At 48.5% G+C, this 19,592-nt stretch overlaps 1 protein-coding gene and 8 non-coding genes across 12 annotated transcripts; 7 read left to right on the forward strand and 2 right to left on the reverse strand.

The window, feature by feature from the left end:
* Window positions 1-150: 150 nt before the first annotated feature.
* On the forward strand, window positions 151-224 carry Trnai-aau. Its single transcript has one exon. It is a non-coding gene; the product is annotated as a tRNA-Ile (tRNA).
* Window positions 225-610: 386 nt separating this feature from the next.
* On the forward strand, window positions 611-692 carry Trnas-aga. Its single transcript has one exon. It is a non-coding gene; the product is annotated as a tRNA-Ser (tRNA).
* A 231-nt stretch (window positions 693-923) lies between these two features.
* Window positions 924-997, forward strand: Trnat-agu. The gene has a single exon. It is a non-coding gene; the product is annotated as a tRNA-Thr (tRNA).
* A 2,363-nt stretch (window positions 998-3,360) lies between these two features.
* On the forward strand, window positions 3,361-3,432 carry Trnap-cgg. The gene has a single exon. It is a non-coding gene; the product is annotated as a tRNA-Pro (tRNA).
* Window positions 3,433-3,918: 486 nt separating this feature from the next.
* Window positions 3,919-3,990, forward strand: Trnad-guc. The gene has a single exon. It is a non-coding gene; the product is annotated as a tRNA-Asp (tRNA).
* Window positions 3,991-4,393: 403 nt separating this feature from the next.
* Window positions 4,394-4,465, reverse strand: Trnag-ucc. Its single transcript has one exon. It is a non-coding gene; the product is annotated as a tRNA-Gly (tRNA).
* A 364-nt stretch (window positions 4,466-4,829) lies between these two features.
* Trnaw-cca lies at window positions 4,830-4,901 on the forward strand. Its single transcript has one exon. It is a non-coding gene; the product is annotated as a tRNA-Trp (tRNA).
* Window positions 4,902-9,118: 4,217 nt separating this feature from the next.
* On the forward strand, window positions 9,119-14,031 carry Aurkb (aurora kinase B). Of its 4 annotated transcripts, none has more exons than XM_036197556.1 (8): window positions 9,119-9,176; window positions 10,674-10,776; window positions 10,884-10,935; window positions 11,115-11,306; window positions 11,503-11,641; window positions 11,725-11,873; window positions 13,228-13,402; window positions 13,870-14,031. In XM_036197556.1, exons 1-8 carry the CDS (start codon window positions 9,129-9,131, stop codon window positions 14,029-14,031), a joined length of 1,020 nt encoding a protein of 339 aa, XP_036053449.1. In that variant the 5' UTR covers window positions 9,119-9,128. The 4 variants fall into 4 exon arrangements, with proteins under 4 accessions (XP_036053449.1, XP_036053450.1, XP_036053448.1 ...); XM_036197557.1 differs by having other exon boundaries at window positions 11,115-11,164; window positions 11,442-11,641; XM_036197555.1 differs by having other exon boundaries at window positions 10,884-10,912; window positions 11,074-11,306.
* Window positions 14,032-18,531: 4,500 nt separating this feature from the next.
* LOC118590486 lies at window positions 18,532-18,639 on the reverse strand. Its single transcript, XR_004945784.1, has one exon. It is a non-coding gene; the product is annotated as a U6 spliceosomal RNA (small nuclear RNA).
* Window positions 18,640-19,592: the final 953 nt, after the last annotated feature.

The raw sequence follows: 19,592 nt of genomic DNA on the forward strand, positions 1-19,592 counted from the left end.
CCCTTGGTAACCGGCCGAGTCCCGGGGTTTTGAACCTTCCAGAATTGCTCTCAATGAATTGCCTCGAGCTCTTCCCGGTTTGTTTTTGTAACGTCGGAGCCCATTACTTAACAGATTTGGGGGTGCCTTTTCAGCAGTGTTATCGCAGTTGGCCGGTTAGCTCAGTTGGTTAGAGCGTGGTGCTAATAACGCCAAGGTCGCGGGTTCGATCCCCGTACGGGCCAAGGGTGGTACTTTTTTTTGTTTTCAGATGCTTATATATGAAGGATTCGTTCCTGGGGTATCACTTGCAATCCCTTAAAACCTCAATTGCTAGCGGTCTACAACTAGGAAGGAACGCGCTCCGGGGTCTAGAAGCAGGAACAGTCTGGTCGCCGCCGCCGCTGCTTCCTTTCCCACAAGACCTTTGCTGGAGACAGACTGGGAGGACCCGGCAGGAAGGGTCAAAGGATGTTCGGTGCTAAGCCAAAAAGGCCCATTCCGAGTCCGTCCGGCACAGGCTCTCGCGCCATCATCGTCTCACACACAGTCAAAACGGCGATGGGTGGAGGAAGGAGAGAGAGCGTGGAGAGTAACAAAGGCATAGGATAAAAGCGAACGCTCAAGTTCTGTAGTCGTGGCCGAGTGGTTAAGGCGATGGACTAGAAATCCATTGGGGTCTCCCCGCGCAGGTTCGAATCCTGCCGACTACGTCTCTGAGTAGTTTTTTAATTCTTGAAATTTTCGACTGTATTGTTTCTGTCCCAAGAACTGTGTGACACCCTAAAGGTCCCGTCGCAATTCTAGAATCCGAGCTCAGTCATCATGCATTTCCCCTCACTTGTGGGAAATATCAAGTATTTTCGACTGCACGATATATTCTAGTTTGAGCTGTAAACCATATATTCCTGTAGTACCCTTCGGAAGAAGCTCCTTACGCCCTTGGCGCCGTGGCTTAGTTGGTTAAAGCGCCTGTCTAGTAAACAGGAGATCCTGGGTTCGAATCCCAGCGGTGCCTTATGTATGTTACTCGAGAGTAAAGCACACTATTCCGTTTTTAATTGGAATTATCCTTTACCAATTTTACCTATGAGCAGTCACCACGTTCACCAACTGTAAAATGGCCCTCTTACCTTACCTGGAATCAGGAGTTTCACAACGCACCTACCTGTGACTTCATGCCCATCCTTCTTCCCCAATCCCATTACTCTTTGTATTAGAACCATTGTGTTTTGTGGAGGTCCTCACTGTAATTCTTTTGGTTTGGGGCCTCATAGTTTTATACTTTGGATATATAAAGAATATGTTAAAATTTGCTGTGAATTCTAGATGCAGCCCTGTAGCAGGCAGGTCTTTCATGTGAAGTTACTACTGCCTCCATCTCCTTCTAGCCCCACAAGAAGCAAGTTAGGACAGGAATCAGCAGGACTTAACAGACCTGCCACCACCGAAGGACCAGGACTTTGTGGATGGGGAGTCAAGAGAGCACCATGACCAAGGGTCATCCGGAGCCTCCTGTGGGCTAGTGGGGAGTGTTCCTGGCAGACTGAAGCTGGGCGGTAACGGTGGACATGGATGCTGGAAGCAGGGCAAGAACTGAGGATGTTGACGTGGCTGCACCTCCTTGGAAGATAGACACCATTCCACCAGGCAATGGCTTCAAGGGATTGCTCTCGCGGAGACAAGGCAGTGACATATCGGAACCCAAAAGCACATCTGTAAGCAAAGCAGTAAGGCAGATCTTTTTCTCAGGCTCTTTCAACACAAGGCAGGAAGCGCGAGGACAGTGTACCCCAAGAGCACGAGAAAGGGGTGGCATTTCATGGTGCCACAGAATGGAAGGTGGGGGCAGGCTCAGCTTTCCATATGAGGTAAGCGAAGTCTTAAAGACCAGGTCAGAAGTTCCTGGGCATTCCATGGGGAAACTACTGCGCACCAGGCAGCAGGGGCAGCGGTGATAATAAAGCAGGGAATGGTCAAGAGTACTGGCTGCTCTTCCAAGGGAGTCTGGTTCAATTCCCAGCCATCTGCAACTCCAGTTCCAGGGGATCTGACCTCCTCTTCTAGTCTCTGCAATCATTAGGTGACATGTGCAAGACGCCCATACACATTTTTTAAAATGTGTTAAGTACTTAGCTGGACATGGTGGCACGTGTGATAATTACACACACACACACACACACACACACACACACACACACGATGGGGGACAGTGAGACAGTTGCAAGGGAAAAGTTCTAGACATGCTTTGGAAAAATATTGTTTTCGTAACTGACAGGAAGGACATGCATGAAGAAATTCTCCTGCAGGGTAGGCTCCTGGCGTAGACAAGCCAACGACTGCAGTACACTAAGACGTCTTGCCCTATCCCAGTGGCAGTCAGCAAGTGTGGCAGTCCAAAGTTAAACCCCAGAACTGTGTGCTTCAGTGTAAAGCTTTGGCTCCTATTACAATGTCAGATATTTTCGTCCAAGTCTAGTGATAAGGGCACTCCACAGTGTATAGGAGCACATTTGTACTTCGTTTTGTAGGAAGCTAAAAGGAATGCAGTGGCCTAGGTGTATGTGACCCCTCCCTCTGCTACTGAGAGAATGGAGCCCGAATGATAAGGATTAAAAACACCGACACCTTGAATCTCAGAGGCGAGGCTAGCCCCAGGAGCAAAGCTAGACTTTGAATCGCCTGCTTTTGTTTCTCCTCCCAGTGAACTGACTGGCTAACGAGGAGACGTGACACAGACCCTTTAGGGTGCTAATTCATCGTCCTTCTCAGATTGCTCACTCTGAATCAAGATTCAGTTCCTGGTTTTGTCCACACCCAGTTACGCTGGGAGGGAAAGAGAAAGCTAAAGAGGAGAGTCAGAGGGAGGGCATCTGATCCTACCAGCTGGGCACCCAGCGCCCATGCTAGCAACACCTCTTGGGAGTCTCGCTCTCTCTATTGGCTGGGCGTGGACAGGTCGTGTGGATAGATGGTGGGCCACCGAAGGGTCTATCCTAGGAAACTGCAGTAAGGCTAACGCAGAGACGGCGAGAAAAGCTGCCCTTCACCCAGGGAGTTCGGGTCGCGGTCCCCAGCACGTCTCCAAACCAAGCCGTCCGACGGATGAACGTCAAAGCTCGAGTCTGGGCAGGAGGGCTCCGGGCGGGTCGAGGAAGGGCGGTGACCTCAGGGTTCGGAACCGCCCGAGTAGCGGGAAAACGCCGTCCCTAACGGCAGAGCGGCCTAGCACGGCGGCGCGGGGACAGAGACGGAGCTCGCGGGCCAGCGCGGGGCGGCAGACGGACCCTGCCCCGAGGGGCTCTGCAGCGGGCGGTGTCACCCCGACGGCAGCCAATGTCGTACGACCTCTATGGGCGTCCGCGGACAAGGTCGCATGTCGGCTCGTTGGTCTAGGGGTATGATTCTCGCTTCGGGTGCGAGAGGTCCCGGGTTCAAATCCCGGACGAGCCCCGTCTTTGCACTTTTGCCAGTGTCACGGACTAAGCAGTAAGCGCTTTACAACACGACGGTCCTAGCCGGCATGCCAGGGCGAGCGCAACACCGTCCGTTTTTAGGCAAGTCGCCCGGTTTCTGCTCCCTCCCTTCCTGCTAGGAACCTCACCCTGGACGCTGGAGGCTGGTATCCGTTTGGCCAACATCCGTCTTGGAATTGTGGATGACAGGTGAGGAGTGCCGAGAGATACCCTGGGTCCTCTTGGAGAGCCGGGGATCGTCAGAACGCGGGTTTCGACAGCCTCGGAGACCATCTGTGCCTTTCGGTCGCTCCTGCTGTCTCCGGACTTTCTGCAGACGCCCTTTCCGTTGCTGCCTACAACGGGCGTGGATTTCTGATCGCCACTTTGAAGGGTTGGAAGGAAAAGGCCGCCGCGGAGCCCGCAAAGCAGCCTCAGTGTGGAACCCAGATCAGGGATCTGGAGAAGCCTTGCCTCAGCTCAATCCTCGTTAGTATAGTGGTGAGTATCCCCGCCTGTCACGCGGGAGACCGGGGTTCGATTCCCCGACGGGGAGGAGCTGAGTATACTTTTTGTTAAACCTCAAACCTCATACTTCCAGGATAGGCATTGCCAGTCTTAAACTTTGGCGAGCTGCTGCCCCCGAATGTAGAGGCCAGGTGAATCAACCTTTGCTTTGGCCCCCGGGGCATCTGGGTCTGGATTTTTCACCGTCACCCGAGCAGAGTCTGTAGTTCCGGCGAACCGGGTGCACACACCCGGGGAAGCATACAGGACACAGGGCAGGAACCTGGCCAACGCCCGAGGTTGTGGCAGAGAGGCGGACTGGTCTCCGCGGACTCCAAGGCTTGGAAGTAAAGGTTCCTCTGGACATTTAATACCCACTATCAATTTGGCCAAGAAGCGGGGGAGGGGAGGGGAAGAAAGGAAAAAAAAAAAAAAAAAAAAAAACACACAACTGCGTTGGCCGGGAATCGAACCCGGGTCAACTGCTTGGAAGGCAGCTATGCTCACCACTATACCACCAACGCAGATGTTAATAGCGCTTGCTGCGATCCAATTTATACTCATCTGCATATGTATTTTTGATGTTATTATGCCAAATCTTGATTGTACCGAAAGTATGAATAAGAAAAGCAGGATCCAGAGAAACTAAACGAGATTTTTTTTTTTTTTTGTCATTGACACATCTGGGCTAAAAAATTTGCCTTTCCGCCAAAGACACATAAGCACTTCCCATCGTTTAACCGTGGTTGATTTCCGTGTGAGCACGAGCCTCCCTCGGTCTGGGAACCGAGTGAACAAAGGCCGAAGTTCAACCCGAGGAAACATCCGCCGTGCTCACTGCGGGTAAGGCTTCTGTTCACCTGGCCCGTCAACCCCAGGGCGCACAGAGGCCTCGTGGCGCAACGGTAGCGCGTCTGACTCCAGATCAGAAGGTTGCGTGTTCAAATCACGTCGGGGTCATCAGCTGTCCTTATTTTCTGGTTACGTATTCCTTTCAAGGGAGAGAAGAGCCCAATGTCAGTTCTAATTATAATTACTACGTTCACACCGTTTCTCTCGACGCTGTGAATTCGGGTCAAGTTTTTTACGCCTTTTCCGGTTTCTGTCAAAATAGCCATACCCTTTCCTTTAATACGTATATAGACATCCTAACAGTAATTGTTAATGACAGTCACCCAGCTCTTGTTCAGAAAATCTATTTAAGGCAATAAATGACCTTTTTTTCGGAAAACCTGTAGCAATAGTTAATCAGTTTGAAAACAATAATAGTTATTTACATTACCCCAAACCACTGTTTTCACTCTCGACCTTTTAATTTATGTTTTCGGGTGGGGCCCACAAGTTTGTCTCTTATTTTTACTCAACATCTGTATGAAAAATATAATTACACATTCCTTATGATTGGAGCGACAACCTAAAATTCTGCGACACTTATGTAAAGTCTTAAGCAGTTTTTCTGAGGGTGGACATCTGGGTAATACCTAATTATCCTTTTTCTTACTATTTAAAATGCTGCCAGCAGCGACGCCCTTTGCGCTTGTTCGTTTGGTCTGTTGGTTTGGATTTGGGGGCGGTTGTTGTGGTTTTTGTATTTTCGTGAGTTCTCCTGTAGCCCAGGCTGGCCCTCGGGCCCTCGGTAGCTGATCTTGAACTCTTGATCTTGCTGTCTGCAACTCCCAAGAACCGACGTAACAGGCGTTGGCTCCCAGGTCATACTATTTCCTTTGCCTTTACTGACCAAGATCTGTGACACTGATTCCTGGAATCTCAGCTTTTCGTTAAAGGCTTTTCTTAGCTGTCCTAGTGATTTTAAGGGGCTGTAAGACTTTTTCAAGCCTAAGTGAACTTCCTCCCACGCCCTCCCCCAGTGTGGTTATATTTAAAATTAAAGTCTCGCTGCTGTGTGTTTTGGGTGCAGTGGCCAGTGTGGACCGCCCAGCGCCATATCTCAGAAAACTGAGGAAATCAAGGGCTTTCTGCTCACAGCCCGGCAGAAGGACGCCCAGGATAATGTGGAGTTGAAGGTTCGCCGCCCCGCAGGTATCTTTGCATCCTGTCGTCACAGGCAAGAAGAAGCAGGAGCAGAAGCAGTCCCTGGCCCTGGTTTGGCAGTGAAGGAATCGAATGAACCAGACTCAGCATTTGACTATTTAAAATAAACTTGAAAAGTTAAAAATAAAATTTAATTCCATTTTTTTGTTTTACTGTATTTATTTTATTACTTTGTATCCTGGCTTGGAACTTACTGTGCAAACCAAATAGGCCTGTACTTCAGTGATCCTCCTGCCTCTGCCCCCGAAGTGCTGGGTGACAGGTGTGAGCCAGTCACTGTGGGTGGGACCAAAGTCTAAACGTATTTTTCATCATCCCTGATGAACTTTGGGTAGAATACAGAGTAACAGAGTAAGGTATGCAAAGGATGCTTCTCTCCACGCTGCTTCTCACTAGGAGCTGGGGACATTTCTGTCTGTTTTTAAAAGGGGGAAAAAAGCAGAACAAAAGTAAGAAAGGAAGTGAAACCCAAGCTAGCAAACGCTTCTTGCTCAACTCACCTCCCCCCCACATACACATATACACACACACACATACACCACACACATACACACACACACATACACACCACACACACACATATACACACACACATACACACATACACACCACACACACACACACACCACACACACACACACCACACAATACACACACACACCACACAATACACACACACACCACACACACACACACACACCACACACACACACACACCATACACATACACATACACCACACACATACACACACATACAACATACACACTAATACACACACACCACACAATACACACACACATACATACACCACACACACATACACACAGCACACACACACATACACACACACCACACAATACACACACACATACACATACACATGCACACACACCACACATATACACAACACACACACAACACACAATACACACACACATACACACACATACACACACACCACACACACACACATACACACACCACACACATACACACATACATACACACACACCACACACATACACACAACACACATACACACAACACATACACACCATACAACACACACACATACACACAACACACATACAACACATACACAACATACAACACATACACACACACACACACACACACACACACACACACACATACGTCTTGTCTTCTCACAAAGACACAGCTTCATATCCTGGCACATCTTTGCTCCACAAGCAACAGCTTTGCCAGTGTGGCAGGGGGTTCCTGGTGAGGAATCTGGGCTCAGGACCTGACAACAGATGCCATGCCAACCAGAATCTCGGCTCCTTCACCTCACTCCTTCCACTTGCCCTGTCTGTGACAGACCAGGCATTTTGTCACAGGCGCTGAGACAGTCGCAGGCCGTGGACTGACTGCTGCTGCAGATGTTGTATACACCCAAACTCAAGCCTTCAAAACAGTTCCGGTCCTGCCCAGGCATGTGGACTGTCAGCCCTAGGCAGGAAAATGGGGAAATGCCCCCTCATGGCCACCCTCAATGCTACTCGGCCAGAAAAATCCACATTTACCATCACTCAAGAGATGGAATGAAAATCAAGGGTTTACTCAGTGGGAACTGCTACTTTATAGAATTTGAAAACTTATTTACTTTTTCTGAGTAAATGGCTCACACTATAGCCTGGAACTCCTGGCAATCCTCCTGCCTCAGGCTCCAGAGTGCTGGAATTACAAGCCTGATGTTAGAGTTAGAAACATTAAAGGATCTTTAAGAACAAAATAGTAATCCCGCACAAACAAAACATTCGCAGGAGAGTGGGTTTTGAGTGTGCCTAGCCAAAGAATGTAGGACATGCTGGTTTGGGGGTCTGCGTTCACACACCACAGCTATCTGGGAAGCAGAGCAGGAAGATCCACCGCCAAAAGCTTTCTAGGAACTTGAAGGGCGTTTAAAAAGAAATCAGGAATGGAATAAACAAGCTGGTAGTGTGTGCTTGTAATCCGAGTTCTTGGGAAGCTGTGGTGCCGGGGTCAGAAGTTCGAGGCCAGCCTGGGCTACATCGTGACTTGGAGGCCAACCTGATCTGAACAGAGAGACTTCGTCTCAAACAAAACCCAAGCACAAAACCGACAAGGAGAATAGAGAGCCCAGAAATACAGATCCCCATTCATGAATTCTACAACCATGGATTCAACAAACTGCTTGTCTGTCTATCTGTCTAACCTACGAATCCGCCCATCTCCTCTAATAGATTGCATCTGTACTGACTCCCTGTCTCACGTCCCTCACAGAGAGCTTACTACTGTTTCTCAGCATTTCCATAGGATTAGGTAGTTAGGTGAGCTAGCGGTTAGCCAGAGCCGGAAAGAATTACAAACAATGCAGATACGGTGTCACATACGATATTATGCCTGTTTATGTAAGGGACCTGCGCGCTCTGGGTTTGGATCTCATAGGCCATCCTACAGACAACCCACCAAGAGGACAAAGATTGTGTCAAGGGCAGCATTTAAATTCTCCTGCGAACCAGACAGTTTTTGTTTTGTTTGTTTGTTGTCTTTGTTTTTCTTGGGTGTTTTTTTGTTTGTTTGTTTTTGTTTTTGTTTTTCGAGACAGGGTTTCCCTGTGTAGCTTTGCGCCTCTCCTGGATCTCACTTGGTAGCCCAGGCTCCGCCTGCCTCTGCCTCCCGAGTGCTGCGATTACAGGCGTGCGCCACCACCGCCCGGCAGAAACCAGCCTCTTAATCCGCACCTTTATTTTTTTTTAAATGTTTGCGTCTCAACGAGTTACGTCACAAGAATCGTAGCCAATGAGAGTGGGTTTGGGCGCAGCTCAGCCAATGGGCTCAGAGCGGGAGATTTGAACGTGCCGGGGTCGCGGAGCTGCGGGCCAGTTCCTCCACCCAGCCGGCGCCGAGTGGAGAGCGTGGGCTGCGGAGGGCGCAGGTGCTCCACGGGGTCGGGCTCCGTTGGGCGGGCCACGAGCCTGCCGGGCCGCCTAACGGGAGGGGTGCGCCCCGACCTCGACCTGCGGGCTAATTCGCTTCCTCCCGCCGGCCCAGGCTCGCCTCCCCGCAGAGCGGCCGCTGCACCTCCGGCCTCGCCCAGCGCTGCCTCCCCCTCCGCGCGGCGCTCCGCCGGCTTCTCCTCTTGAGAATGGCCCAGAAGGAGAACGCCTACCCGTGGCCCTACGGCTCGCAGACGGTAAGCTCCTGGCCGCCCTCCCCGCCCCACCTCCCGCGGGAGACCGACGTCGGGCCCCGCTCTGGGCTGTCCCCCGAGCGCTTCCGACGGGCTCCCCAAGAGCTGGCTTGCAGAGAGAGCTCCGTCTGATCCCTTGCAGCCTTGCGGTTTCCGATGTGGCCGACCTGAGGCTGAGGGCTTCTGCGGAGCTGAGCCTGCTGGTCACAGACCGGTACTAGCTGGGACGCAGCCAGCAGCAGCGTTGCGCTTTCGGACCATGAATCCCACCCTCTGGTCTGAAAAAAAAAAATTGACTGCACGGGAATTAGAATAGGATAGACAGTTACCGTGCCAAAGGTCCAGGATGGTCTAAATGTTTGTGAGGCTGGGTTGGATATCAAACCCAGAGCCTCACGTTTTGAGGTACCATTGAGCTCTACTCCAGCCTGGGATTTATCTTAGTGAGTGGTTAGAGCTAAGGATCCACATAGATTTGAAATTGTGTGTGTGTGTGTGTGTGTGTGTGTGTGTGTGTGTGTGTGTTTTAACACATGGGCCAATCTAGACTGGTATCATTGGGGGAGGTTTGTAGGCGCACTGGGGCCCTCTCTTGGCCGTAGAAATGAGCTAGTAAGCACGATGCTGCACACCTGTAATGAGCTTGGCAAAATAACCGGGCCCTGTGCCCTCCTCCAAAATGAAGAGCCCCTTGCTTTCTGTTCCCTGTTGGTGGGACCTGGGCATCCTGGACAGTCCATCTGCTCCTTTGTCCCAGCTTCTTCCCGCAGGGAGCACTGGGTAAAACTGACGAAGTGGAGTCTGAATGAGACACCACTGTTCCATGTCCCTTGGTCACTACCAAAAAAACTCAGACAAGTTTGAAAGTGAAGAAGTGGCCCAAGGTTGTCAGCATTCCTCTGGTCTTTATTATAAAGGATTAAGTACTGGTGTTTCCGCTTCATGAGCTCAACTCATACAAGCCTGGATGAATGTGGTGATGTGTGTGTGTAGAGCTATCCGGTTTGGACGATGCCATGCTTGAGAAGGTGGCGTGGGCCAAGTGAATTGTTAGCTGTCAGAGTGAATCTTTTCCTCTTGTCTTGGATTGTTTTTTTTTTCATTCACTCATTTCCTTTGCTGTTTTTTGTTTGTTTGGTTGGTTGGTTGTTTGTTTTTTTGGGGGGTGGGGTGGGGAGGGTGATGTTAAAACAAGGTCTTATTTAGCTCAGACTGGCCTTGAACTGACTGTTGAGGATCGTCTTAGCCTCCATCTCCTAAGTGCTGGGGTTACAGATGTGGGCCAGCACACCAGGCTCTCAAGTTGTTTCTTAATAACCCGTTTCTTGTGGAGCACTGAGCAGACCTTTGGGGCGAGGTAGCTAAACCGCGGTGTATCACCGTTGTTCTTTGAAGTGTAAGTGGAGGGTTCTGTAACAAGTAGCTGAAACGATGCTTGTAGCACATTCCAGCTAGGCCACAGGGACAAGGACACCCTCAGACCCGCCCTTTGCTCCTCAGTCTCATCCGGGCCTGAACACCCTGCCCCAGAGGGTCCTGCGGAAGGAGCCTGCTGTGACATCTGCCCTCGCCCTCATGAACCGGTCCAATGTCCAGTCCACAGGTACCTGGGACAGTGGGGAGAGGTTTGGCCAAGGGACCAGAACCTCAGAGAGGGTGCCAGGGGACATTGTGCAAAGGAGGGACTCAACATGCCTGCTCTCTCTTTAGCTGCCCCTGGCCAGAAGTTGGCTGAAAATGTCAGTCGGGGCCCCACTGCCTTGTAAGTACCTCAGAGCAGGTAGGGGGGCTTCAACAGTGGTCAGGCCAAAATGGGGGAGTTAAGGGGCATAGGAATAGAGATAAATGCGGACTGTTGAGGAGAGAGAAACCAGACACCTTGAGAATCCAAGCCAGCCAGCACCGAGCTAGCTGTGCCTTCCCCCCCACCTTTCTAATCAGGCGGACCCTCACTATTGATGACTTTGAGATTGGACGTCCTCTGGGCAAAGGCAAATTTGGAAATGTATACTTGGCTCGGGAGAAGAAAAGCCATTTCATCGTGGCTCTCAAGATCCTCTTCAAGTCTCAGATTGAGAAGGAGGGAGTGGAGCACCAGCTTCGCCGGGAGATTGAAATCCAGGCACATCTGCAGTATGCGGCCCAGCCCTGACCCCGGCCCTCTGCCAACCTGGTCACCTCACCTTCCTATTTCTGCCATCCCTGCCACGTCTTAGTCCACCTGGGCCACCAGCCCAGCTCCTCCTTACTGCTCCCACCCTGATCTAGGTCTCTGCCATCCGTCCTGTCTCCTAGATGTGAGCCGAAGCTTCCTTTCTCTTTGCCCCAGACACCCCAACATTCTTCGGCTCTACAACTACTTCTATGACCGGCGGAGGATCTACTTGATCCTGGAATATGCCCCGAGGGGAGAGCTCTACAAGGAACTACAGAAGAACCGAACTTTCGATGAGCAGCGGACAGCCACGGTGGGGACCGGGTGTGGGCTGTGAGGCCGGGCCTGGGGCTGGAAGTGAAGGCCTGGCTGACCTTGTGTTGTGGACCCTCGCAGATCATGGAGGAACTGTCGGATGCGTTGATGTACTGCCACAAGAAGAAGGTGATTCACAGAGACATAAAACCTGAGAATCTGCTGTTAGGTCTCCAGGGGGAGCTGAAGATTGCGGACTTCGGCTGGTCTGTGCATGCCCCTTCCCTGAGGTATGGTGAGGATGGGGCTGTCCCTGCTGTCCGGCTGTGACGTTCTGTATAAAACTCTCCTGTGCCTTGTTCCTCAGAATGGGGTTTATTTATCTCCATGTAATATAGACATAGCGATATATTTACAGAAATAGGTGACCCAGTAATTCCTGTCCTGAATTTTCTGCTCTTTTTCCATTAAATAGAGTGGGCCCGCTCTTGTATCATTGTGAAAACTCCCACACTACTGATTGGTTGATTGAGACAGGGTCCAATGTAGCACATAATGGCTTCAAACTCACTATATAGCCAAAGATTTAATGGTAAATTTCTGATCATCTTTGCCTTTACCTCTAAACATGACCTCTGGAAGAGCAACCAGTGCTCTTAACCTCTGAGCCATTTCTCCAGCCCTTTTTTCTTTTTATAAGCATTTTTAAATAATTTATTTATGTGCGTTGGTGTTTTGTCTGCATGTATATCTGTGTGAGGGTGTCAGATCTTGGAGTTATAGATAGTTGTGAGCTGCCATGTGGGTGCTAGGAATTGAACCTGAGATTTTTACCCTGTAGCCCAAGCTGACCTCAGACTGACAATTTACCTCCGCCGCCCAAATGTTGGGATTAAGCTAAGTAGAGTGGTTTATGCCTTTCAATCCAGTTCTAGAGAGGTAATGGTAGGTGGATCTCTCTGAGGTCAAGGCTGGTCTGGTCTACCTAGTGAGTTCCAGGTCAGCCAAGGCTATATTATAAAGAGACCCTGTCTCAAAAGAAACAAAACAAGACACTTTACCAAGTATTGGGATTAGAGGTGTCTATCACTGTATCTGGTGACCCCATCACTGTTCAGTGCTTCATGGTATTACACAGTAAAAATATAATCTGACTTATCTGACTAGTGTATGCTTGGTGGGTATCAAAGATATTTTCTGTTTTTTCTTTGAAAGGAGCATTGTCTTCTCTGATTATTTTATTTTCTTATTTATTGAGATTAAGATAGCCAGGCAGTGATGGCGCATGCCTTTAATCCAAGTAATTGAGAGGCAAGCAGACCTCTGAGTTTGAGGCCAGCCTGATCTACAGAATGAGTTCCAGGATAACCAGGAGAAACCCTTTCTTAAAAAGCAAAAAAAAAAAAAAAAAAAAAAAAAAAGATTAAGATAATCCATTAGGGTGGCCATGCTGGAACCATGTGTGCCCATCTCTGACACTTGGGCTTATATTATTACTACATCCTACTCCAGATGCTCAGTCTGATTTAGATGGACAACTACCTCCCCTCCATTGAATCCTGGGGGCTCTGGGCTGCCTATTGTCAAGTAAAAAGAAGAGAAGCTGACTTTTGGGGACCCTACCCACTTCCTTCATCCCACCAGGAGGAAGACCATGTGTGGCACCCTGGACTATCTGCCCCCAGAGATGATTGAGGGGCGCATGCATAACGAAATGGTAGATCTGTGGTGCATCGGGGTGCTCTGCTATGAACTGATGGTGGGAAACCCACCCTTCGAGAGCCCTAGCCACAGTGAAACATACCGTCGGATTGTCAAGGTAGGATACCTACCTGGGCTCTGTGTACTGTGGAAGCCAGGGTCCGGGAGTGGGCAGAGTGGACTTATGGGGTTCTTCAAAGTCTCCCTGTTTTGTAAATACTTGTTCTTTATTCTCTGACAGTTTCATACACACACACACACACACACACACACACACACACACACACACACACAGTGTACCTTGATCAGATCCCCCCCTGGACTCCTTTCCTAACACCTGCACCACCCACCTTCATGTCCTCTTTCTTTTATAGCCCCCAAGACCAGCTAGTTCTGCCTGCTTGAGCACCAGCAACCTACCTGTACCCACCCACCCTCCCAAAGGGAAATGTCTTCCGTTCCCCAGCAGCCATCCATTGTCAACAGTGCCTCCTCTGGGGGTTGTAAGAATGTTTTGATCAAATGAGTAGTCAAGGAAGATGTAGTCGGGGTAACACAGACGAAACCTTTCTCCCTTACCTGCAGGTGGACCTGAAGTTCCCCCATTCTGTGCCTGAGGGGGCCCAGGACCTCATCTCCAAGCTGCTCAAGCATAACCCCTCAGAACGGCTGCCCCTGGCCCAGGTCGCTGCTCACCCTTGGGTCCGGGCCCACTCTCGGAGGGTCCTGTCTCCCTCTGCCCTTTAGCCTGCTTCTTGACTTTTGTCCTGTCGTTGGCTCGGTTTTGTGTGTCTGTCTGTGTATGTGTTGGGGGAGGGGGGGTTCACAACTGTCCCCAACTCCTGTTCTAGGGACTCTGACCCCTCTTCTGACTTCCGCAGGCAAAACCAGGCATACATGTGATGCACATGCATACATGTAGGCAAAACATATAAACTTAAAACAACAACCAAACCAGAGCTGGAGAGATGGCTCAGCAGTCAGGAGCACTGGCTGCTCTTCCAGAGGACCTGGGTTCAATTCCCAGCAGCCACAGGTGTTCACAACCACTTGTAACTCCAGTCCTGGGGAGTCTGGAGCTTTCTAGCCTCTACTGGCACTAGGCATGGATGTGGTACACGTATATGTAGGCAAAACACCCATACACAATTAGAATCTGAAGAAACCATGTAACCTGATTTCCTTCAATTTGCCAAATGTTGAATGTTATTTTAAAAATACCATATGCCAAAAATGCATCTAACACAGTTTATTTGTGAAACATGCTTAGCCTAGCCTATCTTAAATTCAGAAAAATTATGTCGCACAAAGTATATTTTATAATAAAGTCTTAAATATTTCATGGGTTTTTTTGCATGCTATATTGAAGGTGAAAAATAGTTGTTACACTTTGGCAACATTGTGAAAAAAAAAAAGAAGAAGAAGCAAAACCCAAGTTCACTTGACGTGTTGGTACATGCACTCAGGGTGCTGAGTCAGGAGAATCGCCCCAAAGTTGAGGACAGCTTGGTCTACATATCAAGTTCCAGGATACACAGTGACACGTAAAGCCTGTGCCCACTCTTGGGACTCTTTTCCTCCTGTTGGGCTGCCGTGTCCAACTCCAATATGAAAGGTTTTGCTTCATTTTATTTTATTTTGTTAGGTTTGGTTGTTATCTCTTAGAAGCCTTTTTTGGTTGGTTGGTTGGGTTATTTATTTATTTTTTGAGGCAAGGTTTCTCTGTGTAGCCCTGGCTGTCCTTGAACTCTCTTTGTAGATCAGGCTGGCCTCGAACTCAGAGATCCGTCTGCCTCTGCCTCCCAAGTGCTGGAATTAAAGGTGTGTGCCACTGCTGCTCAGCAGCTGTAACCAGAATATATTATATGAGAAAAGAACCTCTTTTTTTTTTTTTTTTTTTAACTTTTTTGGTTTTTTGAGACACGGTTTCTCTGTAACAGCTCTGACTGTCCTAGAACTCACTTTACAGAACAGGCTGATCTTGAACTCACCTGCCTCTGCCTCCCAAGTGCTAGGATTAAAGGCATTCACCACCACCACCACCACCCCATAAAGATTTTTTTTTTTTTTTTATATAAAAAGGCAGTAGTGGCACACACCTTTTTTAATCCTCAAACTTGGGAGGCAGAAGCAGGCGAATCTCTGAGTCTATAGAGCCTGGTCTACAGAGTGAGTTCCAGGACACCCAGGGCTACACAGAGAAATTGTCTCAAAAAAAAAAAAAAAAAAAAAAAAAGTTTAAACATGATCAGACAGGTTGGGGAATGCCTTTAATTCCAGTATTTAGGAGTCAGAGGCAGGCAGATCTGAGTTTGAGGCTAGCCTAGTCTATATAGTGAGTTCCAGGCCAGCCAGTACTACATAGTGAGACTCTGTCCCAAAAAAATGCAATAAAAAGTCAATGGGCTGGAGTGATGACTGCTCTTCCTAAGGGCACTCCATGGCAGATCACAACCATCCGTAACTTTAGTTCCATGGTATCCGACACCTTCTGGTCTCCGAGGGCACCAGGCACAGACATACATGCAGGCAAAAATCTCATACACATTTAAAAATAAAAAGTCACCTGTAGCCGGGCAGCAGTGGCGCACGCCTTTGATCCCAAAGGGATGGGAGTCAGAGGTCGGTGGAGTTTGAGTCTACAAAGTGAGTTCCAGGACAACCAGGACTGTTACACAGAGAAACCCTGATTCAAAAACAAACAAAAAACAAGCCTAGATGTCCATCAACTGATGAATGGTTAATGAAAATGTGATATTTTTACACAAGGGAATAGTACTCAGCTACTAAGAAAAAGGAGATGATGACACTACAGGTGAATGGATAGAAATAGAAAAAAATTATTCTGAGCAAGGTAACCCAGGCCCCAAAAGACAAAGATTGTGTTTTCTCTTATTTGTGTATGTTAGCTTTTAAGCTTTTGATATGTGTGCTATAGTCTGAATAAACACAGAGGTTAGGTACCTCGTAAACAACCAGGGGGAGAAGAGGCTCTGAGGAGTGGGAAATAGTGTACATTGTTAAGGAGGAACCAGGAGGACTAAATTTGGGGGTGGGTAGAGGAGGGAATATGGGGGGTGGGACAACTAACACTATATGCCATTTAAAAAACCATCCGGAGGCCGGGCGGCGGTGGTGGCGCACACCTTTAATCCCAGAACTCGGGAGGCAGAGGCAGGCAGATCTCTGTGTTCCAGGCCAGCCTGGGCTACAGAATCAGATCCAGGACAGCCAGCCAGGACTACACAGAGAAACCCTTGGAAAAAACAAATAAATGAACAATCACGAAAGCCTACTGTAGTAGCGTCCTAAAACACATATGTGGAAGGAATCTAAATGGAGTCATCAAACAGTAGGGAAGACAATGTCCCAACTAGACCTCTTTTTTTTCCTTTCTTTTTTATTATGTATACAGAAGAGGGCGCCAGACCTCATTACAGATGATTGTGAGCCACCATGTGGGTGCTGGGAATTGAACTCAGGACCTCTGGAAGAACAGCCGCTGCTCTTAACCCCTGTGCCATCTCTCTAGCCCCCAACCAGACCTCTTATGCCACCAAGTAAAACCTCTAGTGCTAGGGATGGGTTACAGCTTGTTGAGTGTTTGGCCAAAGGGATCCCCTGGAGCCCTCTAAAGATCAAAGGCAGCCTGGCAGTGGTGGCGCACGCCTGCAATCCCAGCACTTGGGAGGCAGAGGCAGGTGGATCTCTGTGAGTTCGAAGCCAGCCTGGTCTACAGAGCTAGTCAAGGACAGGCTCCAAAGCTACAGAGAAACCCTGTCTTGAAAAACAAAATAAAAAAAGATCAAAGGCTGTTTGTTGCCAAGGCTATTGGTTACTCACCACAACCTAGTGGTTAAGTCCCCATTGCTGAAGACAGCACTTAACTGGTGTTACAGAACAAGAGAACTCAAGCTGGTGTCTAACTAGAAGCTTCTCTCCTACTGACATGCTATCAGAGGAGAAAGGCAATCACCATTATCCCCCAGATACAGATACAAACAGTGTTACCCACAATAGTTACATGTGTGCAAGATATACCAGGGCAATAGTGGCATAAATGTTATGGAAGTAACCACCGCTGCTGCCCCACCCCCACCCCACCCTTTTTTAAAATTGGATTCAAGGCTCACTCCATGAGATGGAACCCAAACCTGACAGGGCTAAAGTGGGCAAGAACCTGACTGGATAGGTCATGGGCCTTGGTGACCTGGTCCTTATTCTGCTGCTGCTACTACTCTTCTATTAAAGGAACACAGCAATAAAATGACTCCTAATTACATACGGCTATACCTACAGATCAGTGCCTTGCCCAACCCACATCAGAGAAGCTTCTTCTCATGTTCTACAGGAACTAACACAGAGACCCACAACCATACAATACGCAGAGGAGAGACGTTGAAGTACTCAGTCCTCAATGGGATGTCCTCATCAGACCCTCCCTCGAGGATGAGGCATCTAGGTGGAAGAGGCAGAAAGACTGTAAGAGCCATAGGTGGGGATGGCGCTAGGGAGACAGTGTCTTCCAAGAACAACAGTGCCACAGGACTGATACATAGATGAACTCGCAGAGACTGCAGCAGCGTGGGCAAGAACTGCACAGGTCCAAGCCAGGCAGGGTCCAGCCCTGAGGGGAGTGAACAGGAAGTCCCACCCTGAACAGAGCTGTCTGCAGTTGATACCACTGGCAAAGGGATTCCAGTTTTCTTTAGCAGAGTCTCATCGGGTGTATCAGTCACACTCAAATGCAGCCCCTATGCCCAGGAATAGTTGGCTAATACAACGCCAACTCAGTGGCATTTTATGAACTTTGTCATTGTGCTTTAGGCATGTTTTTCTCTTAGTCTTTTGCCTGGTTTTGATGTTCACTTCTGAGGTGTGTGTGAGTTTCTTGCTTTACTCTTGTTTTTATTTTTTTAATGTATGTATTTTTATTTTATGTGTATCGGTGTTTTGTCTGCATGTATGTCTGTGTGAGGGTGTCAATCTTGGAGTGACAGACAATTGTGAGCTGCCATGCGGGTGCTGGGAGTTGAACCCAGGTCCAGCAGTCAGTGCTCTTAACCGCTGAGCCATCTTTCCAGCCCCTTTGCTTTCCATTTGTTTGTTTGTTTATGTTGTTTGAGACAGGGTTTCTCTGTGTATTCCTGGCTGTGCTGGAACTCACCCTGTAGACCAGGCTGGCCTCATACTCACAGAGATCCGCCTGCCTCTGCCCTTGGAGTTTGTTTATTTGTTTGTTTATATTAAACTAGGGAATGCTTCACAAATTTGTCTGTCATCCTTGAGTGGGGGCCATGTTAATCTTTGTATAGTGCCGTTCCAATTTTAGTATATGTGCTGCCGAAGACAGCATGATTGCTTTTATGTTTAAAGGAGGAGAGAGAGCATGAAGTTGGGTGGGTAGAGAAGTAGGAAGGATCTGGGAGGCGTTGGGGAGGGAAAGCACAATTAAAATATTGTATAAAATATTTTTAATAAAAATATAAAAAATCTTAGGGAAAGAGAGACAGAGAGAGAGAGAGACAAATGTAAACTGTAACATCAAATGTCATCTTATTATTTGAATTTAAAACCCATTTGATGGTGGCAAGACACACCTTTGGCATGTTTTACGATTCCTTGGATTATATTTTTTAAAAAAAGAACTCAAAAAACTTGCTAAAGCCGGGCTGTGGTGGTTCACGCTTTTAATCCCAGCACTGGGGAGGCAAAGGCAGGGGGATCTCTGAGTTCAAGGCCAGTCTGGTCTACAAAGCAAGTCCCAGGACAGCTAGGGATGTTGTACAGAGAAACCCTGTCTTAAAAATAAGAAAGAAAGCCGGGCGGTGGTGGCACATGCCTTTAATCCCAGCACTCAGAAGACAGAGCCAGGCGGCTGTGAGGCCAGCCTGGTCTACAGAGTGAGATCCAGGACAGGCTCCAAAACTACACAGAGGAACCCTGTCTCAAAAAAACAAAACCAAAAAAAAAAAAAAAAAAAAAAAGAGTAAATAGCAAGGAAGGCAAGGACAGTCAGGGTGGAGGGGACTGCAAAGATCAATGTTGGTGCTGGTAAAAAGGGAAAGGAATTCTGCAATGGTTATCAGCAGTGATTGTACAAATTTTTCACATAGGATTCCGTTTCAAAAACATGAGCAATCACACCTATTATAAGCCAAGGAAAATATATTAATAATTTATTTTGTTAAACACAAGGGACCTTGAGCTTTGGTTGTATTTTGCGGCTGACAACTTTTCTACCAACAGTTTGCCTTTGGAGAAAACCTCCACCCGCTACAGAAACTACAATGCCCTGCCAGATGTGG

Source organism: Onychomys torridus, chromosome 8, assembly GCF_903995425.1.
Source record: "Onychomys torridus chromosome 8, mOncTor1.1, whole genome shotgun sequence".
NCBI classification, from domain to species: Eukaryota; Metazoa; Chordata; class Mammalia; order Rodentia; family Cricetidae; genus Onychomys; species Onychomys torridus.